The following is a 13,755-nucleotide window of genomic DNA, read 5'->3' on the forward strand; positions in this document are numbered from 1 at the left end:
TAAACACAGTGACAAAATGTAACAAACCACCTTATTTTCAGTATTATATGGAGATTAAGAATACACTGTATAAACAATCATACAATAAAGTTCAATTTCTGTGTTTCAAAGTAGACAAATTCAGTGACAGGGTAGCAGTGTGCGAAGAAGTGTATGTATATATATATATATATATATATATATATATATATATATATATATATATATATATATATATATATATATATATATATATATATATACATACATACATATATATATATATATATATATATATATATATATATATACACACACATATATACAGTGTGTGTGTGTGAATTAACATGGGTTAAAGTAAAAATCTATTCCTCTGAACTGTGTTAATTTCCAAAATAGGTTTTGAATACTGTTATGAATTAACTATAATGTTCATTTGCATTTTTAACAGCTTCTGCCAAAATTCTTACATTCAGTGGCACAGTTACCACACCATGGATGCGTGACATTGTGCTGCCCTGCAAAGGAGTTGGCGATCCATCCCCAACTGTCAAGTGGATGAAGGATAGGTAACCAGCAACTGTATGTAATGCTTGTTCTCAAAATATGTGGCCAAATCTGAGATTGGGAAAGGCCTGCAAAGCAATAAGTTTCAAATCACTTACCCTTTTTGTTTCTTTATTTTCATGTTTCCTTTGCAATCTTTTTTTATACATTCAGGACTAAATAATTATGAATCAAAAGACAGTCATCATCAGAACATGCTTTTTTTCCTAATTGTAGCTTTTATTCCACATAATTGCTTTTGATTTCTTATATTCCATATAAGCACTGAGGAGAATAAAATTCAGAATTTAGTACCGGGCAGCATTCAGCAGACAATGACCTTTTTCCTACTCTATTGTGCTTTTTCATATAGCCAGTTGAAGCTGCATTTAAAGCATTACTTTGTTATAAATGTGCCTTATTAAATTACAGCATATAGAAGTGATCTTTCTAATCTTGTGCGCCTATTATATATGCATCAAACAACGTGCAGAAAAATAATAATATGATAAGTACAAGAATTAGGAGCAATGTGATTAATACAAGATGTTAACATGAGTGCTATAGCTAAAGAAGCAAGCCTTAGCATACACGGTAGTAGCATATTGTCTCATGAGGCCGATTGATAATACCAGCATGAAAGTAAATGGAAGATGAAAAACAGACTCAAATGAATTTTATGTGCCATATGTGCATTATTGCAAATATGGTACATGTTCTGTTCTTGTGTAGAACAGTATAGAACATTATAACAGGAAAAATGTTTATCAATCCCACGAGAGAGCTGTGTGGGGAAGAGAAAATAAAGCAAATTCATGTGAAAGCGAATTCAGGTGATTATAAGTCCAGGCTAAAGACTTATCTGTACTGTAGATAATTTACAAAAAAATAGTTAAAGAAAGTGTTTGTGACTGTACAGTGGTATACTCTGCTGAATGCTACCTCATCCCTGCCAAATGCTTCTCTAGAGTGATGAATTTAGGAGTGCCAGGATACTTTCCATGCCAACTGCTAGCATGATGCAGTTAGATGAACGAGGATATCATCTGTGCCAATGTCTCCATTACAACAAAGATGCAGCGAGGTACCATTTGTGCAAAGTGTTTTTCTAGTATAAGATAGTTAGGTGCTCCACAGTATCATATGTGCCACTGTTTGACTAGTGTAATGAAGTTCTGTGGCCAGGATAACATCTGTGGCAAATGTTTCTCTAGTATGATGCATTTAGTTGCACCAGCATACCATCTATGCCAACTGCTTATCTAGTATAATTGATATTAGGTGTACCAAAATACCATTCATGGCAACTGTTTCTCTGTTATAATGAAGTTGAGAGCATCAGGATATCATATGTGTCGAATGTTCATTGATATAATGAAGTCAGGTGTGCCAGGAGGTAATCTGTGCCAAACATCTCTCTAGTATAATGGTGTTAGGTGCACCTGGGTGTCATGCATGCCATCTGTTACTCTAGTACAATGAAGACAGACACTCCAATGTATCACCTGTGCCAAATGCCTTTCTATCATAATAAAATATATGTGCTAATATAACATACTGTATGTGTAACTACTTCTCTTTTTTGATGAATTTAGGTTCATCAGCATATCACCCATAGCATATGTGACAAATTACTCTCTAGAATAATGAAGTAAGATGTAAAAGAATATCATTCATGCTATCTGCTCCACTAATCTAATGAAGTTAAATGCTTGGTCATGATCCATGCCAACTGCTTCTGTAGTGTAATGTATTTAGGTGTGATAGGATACAGTCTGTACCAACGGCTTCTCTAGTGTAATGATGCTAGGTGTGCCAGGATACCATGTGTGCCAACTTCTTCTCCTGTATAATGAGGTGGTTAGATGCTCCAGAATCCCATCCATGCCAACTGCTTCTCTAATATACCAAAGTCATGTGTGCCAGGATAAAAGCTGTGCCAAATTTTTCACTAGTCTAACAATGATAGGTGGAGCAGGGTGCCATCTGTGCCATCTGCTTGTCTAGGATATCTAGTATGATGAATTTAGGTTTGCCTGAATTCCATCATTCCTTCTGCTTATCTAGTATACCAAAGACATGTAAACATGATAGCATCCGTATCATCTCCTTCTCTAATAAAAGAAAGCCTCTAGTATACCAAAGACATGTAAACATGATAGCATCCATATCATCTCCTTCTCTAATAAAAGAAAGCCTCTAGTATACCAAAGACATGTAAACATGATAGCATCTGTATCATCTCCTTCTCTAATAAAAGAAAGCCTCTAGTATACCAAAGACATGTAAACATGATAGCATCCGTATCATCTCCTTCTCTAATAAAAGAAAGCCTCTAGTATACCAAAGACATGTAAACATGATAGCATCTGTATCATCTCCTTCTCTAATAAAAGAAAGCCTCTAGTATACCAAAGACATGTAAACATGATAGCATCCATATCATCTCCTTCTCTAATAAAAGAAAGCCTCTAGTATACCAAAGACATGTAAACATGATAGCATCTGTATCATCTCCTTCTCTAATAAAAGAAAGCCTCTAGTATACCAAAGACATGTAAACATGATAGCATCCGTATCATCTCCTTCTCTAATAAAAGAAAGCCTCTAGTATACCAAAGACATGTAAACATGATAGCATCCGTATCATCTCCTTCCCTAATAAAAGAAAGCCTCTAGTATACCAAAGACATGTAAACATGATAGCATCCGTATCATCTCCTTCTCTAATAAAAGAAAGCCAGGTGAGCCAGGGCAGCAACAGTGGCAACTGTTCTTTTAGTATACCAAAATCAGGCACACCAGGATACATATGTACCAACTTCTCCCATTGTAAAATTAAGTTACATGTGCCAGTTTACCATCTATGCCAGCTACTTCTCTAGTATAATGTTGTTAGATGTACTATGCTGTATCAGTCAATTAAAAAGTGATCATTAGCCCATCTATCCCCCACTGGTAAGAACTGGTAAGCAGTTAATCCCAGCAGTCTCTGATCCCTAACTCAAAAAAACTTTTAAAAGTTAAAAGTTACTGTTACTGTAGATATCAGGAATAGATATCAGGAAATACAACTAATAGTAAGTGATACCTATCTATCTACTTGCAGCACAAAGCAGCCATCTACAAACTCTGCCTGACTTCTTAATCCAAAATAATTTCCTAGGATAACCTTTTCATGCTTTAATATGTAGTTCTGTGATAAGGGTGAACATAATTTGGCAGTTATATAACACCATTTGAAAGGTTAGTTATTTTTACCAAAACTGGTTTGCTGTTTGTAGTGCAATGACAGCTAACCAAGACTGTAAAATACAAGATTAAGCAACATTTACTCCCATAAACTGCAGTGCTAAAGTGCCAAGTTTAGATAAGTATAACTCAACACTTCAGATGTAGCTCTTAAATAAAATCTGCATTGTACTGCTATGCTGTATAGTCTTCTCTTTCTGTGGTGTCATAAGCTTTATGCTACACAGAAGAATGTAAAGCAAGCAGAATAGTAAATGTGTAGGGTCCATGTACAGAGTCTGTACATCAGTAGTGGCTGGTGACTTCAAATCAAAGGGGGTCTGCAGGAGACAACTGAATAGGTGGGGTCAATGGGAAGGGGTGTGGCCAACTAGAAAGAGGAGGAGCTATGCTCAAACCCTGAAAACTGTCATTTTAATTACATACGCTGCCCTGGGTGCCAAACTGTCATCATGAGAGTCCAATCAAGACAAAATGAAGTGTAGAAGAAATAAAATATTTCAATGCATTGGCTGCATGACAGCTTAATTAATATCTAGATGGAAACAAAGGCTGTGAGGCATGAAAAAATAAATTACTTTTTAAATACATTACTGGAATGCCAGTCAAAATCAAGTGCAAGAAAAACAAGCAGCACAACTCAAATCACTTCTCCTTGCACTGCAGTTCTAATTATAATTTATATTCAGCTTTATTAAAGGACCAAGTAACATGCCGGAAGTAGCAATCTCTGTGATGCCCCCACTTGTAAAAATGTTTCTTATTCAAAAACAACCTGCTGCCTGACAACAACTATCTACTTGTTTCATGGGGAAAACATGATCAAATTAAAAAATGAAAATCAAACAAGAAACACACTCAAGATACATTGCTTAAAGAATTACTGCACAGGTTATGGACCACACATGATAGATTGTCATTCTGTTTAGTTTACAGGTAATGCCTGCAAAGATGACTGCAAGTCTCCAACAAATGTAATGAGCTTCTTAAAATAATGTAATTCTGTCCTTTATTACAAATACTGTCATGCATTTCAATACCCCAGGCTTATACATTATCTAGTTTTGTAAGTATTCTCTGCATGGCAACAACAGAAAGGCTTTCAATGTTGGCTGTTCTTTAACAGTATGCTTATTAAAGCTTACTTGCATCTTACAATCTTAGACAAGCTTACCTGATGGTCATTAAAGCATTGCTACTTAAACACAGAGCAACAGAGGCTTTCTGAATAATAAGCATGAATCAACAGTATAAAAATATGACAGAAACCAGAACATTCTCCAAAATCAAGGACAGATGAAAAGCTACTGTAGTACTTGTGTCTACCTTGGATGGGGGGATACTCTGCACACCTACACTGCATAACTGCTCCTTGCCTTGCTTGGACACATCCAGAGTCACTACATGGGGGAGTGGGGTGCAACAAGTATGTCACAATTTGAAATGTCTATGGCTGATTGTGATGGCCCTGACACACTTGTCATACCTCAACCTCAGAGCAAGAAATCTGGACAAAGCCATACATAGAAGTGGGACAAAGGCTCAAAAATAAGGACAATTTTTAAATGTTGCTCTTATAAACGTAGAACGATAATAGAATAGTAGGTCTTGCATTAGTATGAATTTTCTGAAGGGTATGAAATCTGAAACTCATATGTCTGTCATTATTTTCTAACTTCAGTTCAGTCTTTAATGATTTGCCACTAATTTGCCAAAGAACACAATTTTATGAAAAATGGACCAAAAATGTGATGCAAAAATATAAAATAGTCACACAATACAGCTGGGAACCTGTCAAAGAAGAGACACTTTTTTAATATTAGTACTGCTAACTTGAGTAGCTGACAAAATAAAAGAATTTACGTGCATTTCTGAAATAAAAGTAATCTATAACTCTGATTTTTACAGTTATTTATTAATTGTAAACCCTCCACGTTTTCTTCCAAAATTACAATTTTGCCGAGGGATTATTAGGGGAAGAGCAATATTTTGAGCCAAAATCGGGGACAGTTGAGAGGTTTGGATATGCCTAACTCTATAAAGCAATTTATTTGCACGTACCTCTCAACCTGTTAATGCAGGAAATCTGGACAAGGCCAAATATATTGGGGAAACACACAAACATTACTAAAAATTGCTCTTGTATAAACTGAGACAGTTGATAGAATAACAGGTCTTGCTTTAGCATGCATTTTTCTGAAGGTTAAGTCTGAAACTCAGTATTTGTCATTATTTAGTGATTTCATTCCTAAAAGTTTTGCCAGAAAACCACAAATTCTATGAAGAACAAACCAAAAATAAGAAGCAAAAATCTATTCATTCTGCAAAAATCTGGATAGTTGAGAGGTATAATTCAGCCGGGGCTGTCTTTGAGTTTGCCGCCCTTGCCCCCCTTACAAAATCATGGTCGAATGGAGCCTCCCCCCTGCAGCCATTCCAATGAACCATTTCTTGGCTACTTCACCCCATTTACCATAAACACTAATGTGCATACTGCTTTACTTCTGCGATGATTTGGACTTAATTTGAAAGTTTTATTTTGCATTTTTCAGCACAAACACTAATAGATATCTGCTAAACAAAGGACTGCAGTCTCACAATGAAAACAGACAGCATTAAAACTTCTCTGCCCTTGAAACACATTCATTGAAACAGCATTGAAACCCACATTCAAAGAAAATACATTTTGCCAGTGGCAGATAAAGATTAACTTTGGGCTTTTTTCAAATTTCAGGCCTCTTGCACATGAAACATACACATGCTCTTTGATACACCTTTCTGATTGTATTAAATTATATTCCTTGTACAATACAGTACAGTTTTAGAGGTTGTTTTAAATTTATTGTTTTGAACATTTTTCCAGTAAACAATGAAAGAAAATGCATGCAACAATAATGACAAAACTGCCCAATTCAGAACATTTCCATCATAAAAGTCTACTCAAACTTCTACAGTCCACCAGTATCAGTAAATATACACAATCTCTGAAGAAGTAAAAGTCATCTAAATAATTCTACATTAAAGAGATCTGTAACTAATGAAGAGGTTGCCGCTAGCAAACAACTTTATATTTCATTGTTTCATCCACAAATAAAGTGCCTGTTGCTCTTGAGGAATAAATTGCCTATGTTCATCATCATCATCTTTTGGCTGTTCCTGTTAGGGGTCACCACAACAGATCATCTGTTTCCATTTCTTCCTGTCCTCTGCATCTTGCTGTGTCACACCAGCCACCTGCATATCCTCTCTCACCACATCCATAAACCTTATCTTAGGCCTTCCTCTTTTCCGGTTACCTGGTAGCTTCATCCTTAGCATATCTTTCCCAATATACTCAGCATCCCTCCATAGCATATGTCCAAACCAATGTAATCTTGCCTCTCTGGCTTTGTCTCCAAACCTTCCAACCTGGGCTGACCCTCTAATATACTTATTCCTAATCCTGTCCATCATCATCACACCCAGTGCAAATTGTAACATCTTAATCTCTGCCACATCCAGCTCTAACTCCTGCCTTTTTGTCAATGGCACTGTCTCCATCCCATATAGCATAGCTGGTCTCACTACCCTCTTGTAGACCTTCCCTTTCACTCTTACTGGTACTCAAAAAATTATAAGCTAGTAATATTGCAATAGGGAATGGATGGCAAACTGATAATAGGTTTGTAGTTACTAGGTATCTTCTCCAAAAAGGACTGCAGCATCCACCCCTTTGCAACACAGTACAGTATCAGCAATGCATCTACCTACTGTGGGAGTAGAACCCACAGCCTTCTGCATCAAAAGCGAGTACACTACCTGTTGTGCTATTAACTGTGCAACAGACTCAGTATAAGTAGCACTAAATTGTTGCTCCCCTGCAGCTATCAGCTCCTTTTAAAATCTACTCAACACTCAGCTGTATCTCTGAATTTTGCAGCACAAGAAATCTGGAAAAAGCCAACATTTATTGGGGAGGGGACAAACACCCAAAGACTAGGGACACATTTTAAACATTGCTTGTATAATGTTGGAAAGTTGCTAGAATAAAATTCTGTGTTATCACCATACATTTCACTGCCAAGTCTTGAACCCAGGACCCTGTGCAAAACAGTCAGAGCAACACACCACTATGCCAAATCAGCTGTTTTGTGAAAGAGAGGAAGACTGAAACTTAAATGGCTACCATTTAGTGAATTCAGTTCTCACCATAGCTGTCAACCTCTTAGCACAAAACTCCTGAACAAAGCCAATAATGGGGGAACACAGCCCCCAAACATATTCAGTGAATTCAGTTCTCACCATAGCTCTCACCCCCTTAGCAAAAAACACCTGGACAAAGACAGTGATGGGGGAATATAGCCCCCAAACATATTCAGTGAATTCAGTTCTTACCATAGCTCTCAACCTTAGCACAAAAAACCTGGACAAAGCCAATAAAGGGAGAATGCAATCCCAAAAATAGGGACAAATTTCAACTATCCATCTTATAAACTTAGAAAATTGCTAGAATAAAAGGTTTTATGTTACCATGTACTTTCTGAAGAATGACGTTTGAAATTCAAATGCTTGTCATTTTTATTTATTTAACATTGGTTAACCAGAAAAGTCTGACTTGGAACAAAAGCCAATTTTCAGCAGAGGCCCAGGAAGAAACACTTCAGACACACTTCTTTGTAAGATAGGAGGACACCAGAGCACCCTGAGGAAACGAACACAAACACAGGGAGGACATGCAGACTCCACACAGAAGGCACCCCAGCCAAGAATCTAACCAGAGAACTGGTAGCTGTCAGGCAAGAATGCTACCACTGCACTACTGATTATGTAAAGACACAAAAATACAGAAAACACAGATTTTATGAGGAACAGAAAAACTATGAGGCAAACATCTGCACATTTTTTACAAAAGGTGGGGGTAGGGAATTCAGGCTCTTGCCTCCTGGGCCCAAGGTACAGGGTCAAAACACACACACACACACACACACACACACACACACACACACACACACACACACACACACACACACACACACACACACACACACACACACACACACACACACACACACTTCTCTTGCAGTTCCATACCTGACAGAGCAGTAACATCCATTCAGTAAGGTCCATTGTAAAAAGCCTGCACCTTCTCCTGCAGTGAGGTCCATTGTAAAAAGCACGCAAGGCTCATCCTAGTTCTTCATGCGAGAGCAAACAAGCTGGGTGCTACCCAGCCTGCGGATGTTGCAGTCCGATCCCCTTCTAGTCTATGCAGTTGTAACTGCAAAGACTTCTGGGATATTGCTGTGATATTGCTGTCTTCCTAATTCAGACTGCTGGTGAGACAGTCTGGATTCTGTGTGCATGCTCCAGACAGTCCTGATATCGGAAATGCTGCGCATGCGTGATGTTCCGTGACTTGTATTTTTTTTCTTTTTTTCTTTTCTTTTCTTTTTTATTTTCTTTTCTGTTATGTTTTACAGCTGCGGGCTGCAGTCTGACAGCCCAATAGCACAAGCCACCCCTGCTGTACACAGATGTGCAGCAGGTCCATTCCTGTAAGACATCCAAGAAAAAAGTAAAAAATGGTGAAACAGTCTGCTCAGCAAGTTCATTACACCACCTGCTGTGTCATAACACTATGGCATGCAGCCAACACATGCAATTAATTCTAAAGGTAAATAAATCCCATAACTACTATGGAGGCTCCTTCTAATCTAACAAAATAGTCAAAACCTGGAACTTATTGCTCCAACACATCCTAAACAATCCAGACAGTCACAAATTCAAACTGCTGCTGGGGGGTGGAGCCTAGATGGCCAACTGGTAACAGCTTTTTTCTTGAGCTCCACATCAGTTACTAGAAAACAGGGAAATTATTAATTAAAATTCTATTATCTATTGTCTAAAAGTTGAATAATTTGTTCCAGAGCCTATAATCTACTAGATATTCAACTTCGAAGGGTCTTCTTAAAGATTTTCCTTCAAATTTTATGATTACTTACCTGAACAGAGATGAGCAACTCAAAAACTTCACATTCTGATTCTTCACTAAAAAAAGAGATCCAGTCTATATCAGCCACTCTTCAGGAACTATTTGTAAAGATGGACAGATTTACTGATAATCTTGAAAATTTAAAGGTAAACTGTCAACAACAAACAGATGTTTTAAAGGAAATTTTCCAGAAACAACAATCTAAAATCTTGGACATCGGATCCTCTTTGAGAGATTATAGATGGAAGGCTAAAAGAAGATGAATATCACTGTGAACTCATATTGCAACAAAATAAGTGGCTGATAAAGTTGATGATGCTGAAAATAGAGAAAGGAGAACTAATATCAGAATTTTCGGTGTTCCTGAGAAGTCCGAAGGAGAAGATATCATCTCTTTTGTAAGTGCCTGGCTCCCAGAAATTTTGGATTTAAAAGAAAGTTTATCCTATGGAATTGAAAGAGCACACAGGGCTATTGGAAAACCTATACCTTCTTCTCCTAATGCTTCAACAAGGTCAATAATTGTGAAGTTCCTATCCTTTCTAGACAAAGAACTTGTACTAAAAACAGCCTGGAGGAAAAGTCGTTTGTCATTTAAAGGAAACCAAATAAGGTTTGACAATGATTACTCCACAAGAGTTCTAGAAATGAGAAAAAAACTCTTGGCCATTAGTAAAACTATTAAAGCAAAACAAAATCAAAGGCCAAATTGTCTACCCAGCTAAAATCAAAATTACTCATCAAAATGAACTGAGAACTTTTAATACTATTAAAGAAGCTGTTTCCTTTGTCCAGAACAAAAATATCATTACAATCCCAGAAGGAATGGAATGGCCACCATCTTCAACTCTCAAAAGGTCATCTGACAAAATTAATTGGTCAGATGTAAAAAAGAAGAAGCTAATGACTGGTCTAAAAAGTTTTGGACTTTTGAGTTCTCTCAAAGATCAACCTACACTTTAAAATGCTCATGAACATCTAAAAGTATGTATTACTAATTTATTTTACCTGTAAATACTCCTATACTCACTTCTTCATTGAAATATATAACATAAATTAAAATTAAACTTCCCATATATGAGTAGAACTCTTTAAAATATTATCTAGCATTGATAGATTCTGTGTCTACATGTTTTGCTTTATTTCAGATTATAACCTTTTAATGGGTTTAAGATTTCAGATATATGGTTGGGAACATGAAAATTAATCATAGGAGTTAGTTTTATAGGCTTATGTATTTACGGAAATGTGTTTGACAACTCCTTAAACTGTATCATCTTGTCAGAATCTGGTTTTCACACATAATCATCCCATCTGATTTGAAATAGAGTTTTAGCATTCAAAACTGACAGTTAGTGGCTTCCTTCATGAAATGCATTCTCGAACTATGTTTATGAAAATGAGGAGGTTTGTCTTCCCTTGACTGAATTTGTGATGGTTTAGATGCTTAGATTCAAGCGATATGAGTAGATCGCTTTTGACAGTGAACCGAGTGTTATCCTAAACAGTTATGTATATAGTTTCCCTTTATATATACACATTTTTCTTCCTGCCTTTTCTCTTTTAGAATGAGCATACAGCTCATGTTATTTACTTGCTGTTTTCTGGCAGTTGGCTTCTGCCTAGAGGACATGTAGAACATTAATATATATTTAAAAGTTTGTTAGTTTAAAAACAATATCAGTTAATCCTGCATCTAGCTTTCGCACTGTGTTGGTTTCCATAGTAACGTAAGCTGTGATATGCAAATTAAAGAGGCAGTCATGTCCGAACATTCTGAATACATTAACATAATAAATAAGTGAACATCTTGGCTTATTGTATGTTTGACATATGTAAAATTCAGCTTGTGACATCAAAAGTATTTGTATCTGCATGCAGTTTTACAGAACCATTGCCAGATATAGTATACTTGTAAACATCAGCCAACACAAATGAAAATGCAGCCTAGAGAAAGATTCACATCATGCAAGACATAGGTTGAAATTTACTCATCTTTTATATAGGAAAACAGTTGTTGATATTGAAAGCCGGATATAGTGCGAAAAGCTATGCCGAAAAGGTAGTAATCTGAACTATAATTCACAGACTTTTCACAGTTAGCCTCCCTCAAACACATTAAAAAGTTGCTGGGACCCTTCTAGACATCAGCATTAGAAATGTAGCTCCTCCATCCCCAAGAAAATATATTGTTTTGTACAAAAATAAACTGACTCCCAAACAGAAAACACAGATACAAACTTGAAATAGTCAATAATGGCTTAGTGTATTAACTGTTTTACTAGAAATGTGCAACTGATGCACATATTTACTTACTTATACTCATTTACATTTACCCTACCTGCACAAGTATTGTTAAGCTAATATTTTAAATATGCATTTCAGACGTGCTTGAACCTCTCCTAAATCATGTTTGGGTCTCCATGGAAGGCTGCTTTCATCATTTCAGAACCACTGACCTAGATAGTTTATTTTTCAAATAGCTCTATAAATTACCTTTTCAATGTGTAGGGAAGGGGAAGCATGAAGTATTAAAACGGTATATAGATTTGATACCAGGCTATGCACTTCTTAAAAAACATACAATGAAAGAGAGCTATAATGCTTGCATATATGTATGTTTAATCATTAAAATATTTGAACATTTATGAAGTCCTTAGACGACCAACAGTTTCAATTATTATTCAGAAATGCATCCCACAGCTAAGAATGATCTGTGGAGGTTAGGTTACTTTTAGGTATGTGACAAGCTGCTGTACGAATTTCAAGTATTAATGAAAGTTTTGTACTGAAACCTTTCCTCTCAATAATTAAAACTTTGAAAAACGGCTGTTTTATCTCAAAAGAATTTACATGCAAGAGTAAAGAGAAGAAGGTCTTCTCATTGTTGGTTTGATATCCAGTCGGCATGACTATTGCATAATTAATACTGATGTAGCGATATTATGCATAGAGGCAGGAGTTAAAGAATGTGGAAAACATTGTTAAAAATACTTTGAAACTCAGTTTTTCTAATATTTCTTGTCAAAAAGAAATGGTTCATATTCTAACTAATATAGCAAAATGTTTATTTGTTGCTTTTATTTAGAGTTAAGAAAATAGGACATTTTACAAAAAGTCATATGTTTAATTTCATTTGTCCTTTATGCTCTTGATGTGAACTAACATACTCAATTATGGATATGTTGTGCTAGTTGTAGGGAGAGAGAGGAGAGGGGAAAAGAGGAAGGGAGAGAGGGAGGGAAGGGGAGAGAAGGAAAGGAGGAAAAAGAGGTTAGAGTGATAGTTCTTCCCTTGAGAAGACTGCAGACAAAATGCATTTAATAAAGAAATAAGGCATCTAGAAATATTACTCGCAGTATGCCAAGAACAAAATATTATCACATACACTCCCTCTACCATTTGATTCAGGAGGAAAACATTAATTCCTTAATGGTACATCTTACAATTTATGCATTCCCTGTTTCTTGTCATAGTAAATATTATTTATTGTTAGGAAGCAGAATCTGTTTAGTAATACATTTTCTGAACAATAGGAAATCTTAAATATCATCATTGTTGATGACTATAGTCCTGGGTGATTTACCAGAAGGCCGTATGTTTTTTATGACTGGTGAGATGGGAATTGGAGATAAAAAACTGTAATCTTACAAGGTTTTGTGGAATTGAGAGGTAGGTAAAGTTATTATAAAAAATTCAATTATTAGGCTGGGCAACAACAATAATACAAGGTTAATAAGAAGAATACTAAAATTTAATTCTTTGTGAATATATTTGTGTGTAGTGTCTGTATGTGTGTTTGCATGTATGTGTGTATATGAGAATGTATGGGTAGGTGTTAACTGAACAGTCATAAACAGACAAATGAAGATTCTGATAATTAACAGTGGGAAAATATGAAGACAAGGAAGTAATTTTAGTAATAACAAAGTAAATAATATTCTGATAATATAATCATACTTCTTAGCTGTCATTGTTTGTGAATGGCCTTTATCTGTTTATTTGAT

At 36.0% G+C, this 13,755-nt stretch overlaps 1 protein-coding gene across 2 annotated transcripts in view; it reads left to right on the forward strand.

The window, feature by feature from the left end:
* Nucleotides 1-13,755, forward strand: part of DSCAM (DS cell adhesion molecule) — a 3,720,739-nt gene that overhangs the window by 3,097,609 nt on the left and 609,375 nt on the right. For both annotated transcript variants that reach the window (XM_044071570.1, XM_044071571.1), the window contains one exon: nt 431-548. In XM_044071570.1, the coding sequence (XP_043927505.1) occupies nt 431-548 (118 nt within the window). The remainder of the gene's footprint in view (nt 1-430; nt 549-13,755) is intronic.

This window comes from Protopterus annectens, chromosome 5.part0 (assembly GCF_019279795.1).
Source record: "Protopterus annectens isolate FY-2018-M chromosome 5.part0, PAN1.0, whole genome shotgun sequence".
In the NCBI taxonomy this organism is placed as follows: Eukaryota; Metazoa; Chordata; order Ceratodontiformes; family Protopteridae; genus Protopterus; species Protopterus annectens.